Source organism: Sphaeroforma arctica, assembly GCF_001186125.1.
Source record: "Sphaeroforma arctica JP610 unplaced genomic scaffold supercont1.633, whole genome shotgun sequence".
Classification (NCBI taxonomy): domain Eukaryota; class Ichthyosporea; order Ichthyophonida; genus Sphaeroforma; species Sphaeroforma arctica.
The window spans coordinates 13,439-14,417 of NW_014039925.1; the positions used below are offsets into that span (position 1 = coordinate 13,439).

Below are 979 nucleotides of genomic sequence, written 5' to 3' on the forward strand. Positions count from 1 at the left end.
GGGGNGGGGGGATCTCGACTCATGCATATACTTTACTTTACTCTATGCACATTTACGCCATTGTTGCTAACTCTGCACATGTTCCGGTATCTACACCACCTGCAGTACACGAGAAGATATATCAGAAGGGCATGGACCACTGGTCGTTGCACCTGTTGAAGTTAGAGAAGGATCCCAAAAAGAACCAATTGGAATTATTGCTGTGCGAGTTCCGCAATTGTGTGTTTGTAAATCTGATGGATGTAGGGTGGAAGTGTATACTCTACAGCACAGGGCTGCCTGGGTTTAAGGTAAGCTTCCGTACCTGTCCATGGTACTGTGTTTGGTAGGGTCGTGGTATGTATTACATGCAATTATTTATGGACATGACTAGTTCTAACGCTTGCTGGGGCGGTGCGCATATGGGATGAGATTGACTTGAAAACTCGTTGAGGGTATTATGCGAGAAGAAATCAACTCAAAAAAGCTTGTTCTGTGTGCTGGAGCCGAGCGTGTGCCGCTATTGGTGTATTTGTGAAACTTCTGTATGTAGGGTGACTGTATACTCCATAGCACAGGTCTATCCAGGTCCAGCATAACCTCGCACACTTAAATGTATCGAATAATAGCCTCTCATACACTTCTTGTGCGTGCACGTATACGTGTATTTGAATACTTATGAATACGTATATTTGTTGGTATATCCTGCACTGACCCATACACGTGCATGCACAAATTACACTTATACTTGCACTCATCATATCCTTTCCGTGTACTTGTCAGGTCGGAAGTACCACAGATGTGCTTAGGAATCCGCATGTAATGCCGTTGCTGCCACCATACATCCAAAGCCCTGACGGTGTGCACATGAACCGAGACTTCCGTGATTTCTTTATTGGTGCGTCACAATACCGCGGCGGTGACGGTGTCGGATCGTCCGCTTAGTATATCCAAAGAGAATAATCATAAAGTATCAATAAATAGAACTGGAGTATACGTG

At 44.7% G+C, this 979-nt stretch overlaps 1 protein-coding gene across 1 annotated transcript in view; it reads left to right on the plus strand.

Annotated features, from left to right (window-relative positions):
- SARC_07735 (hypothetical protein) overlaps positions 1 to 979 on the plus strand; it is a gene marked incomplete at its 5' end in the record, with an annotated part of 8,546 nt that extends 7,567 nt beyond the window's left edge. Inside the window, 2 exons of the mRNA XM_014298308.1 lie at positions 106 to 290; positions 763 to 979. Of these exons, the coding sequence (XP_014153783.1) occupies positions 106 to 290; positions 763 to 924 (347 nt within the window). The 3' untranslated portion in view covers positions 925 to 979. The remainder of the gene's footprint in view (positions 1 to 105; positions 291 to 762) is intronic.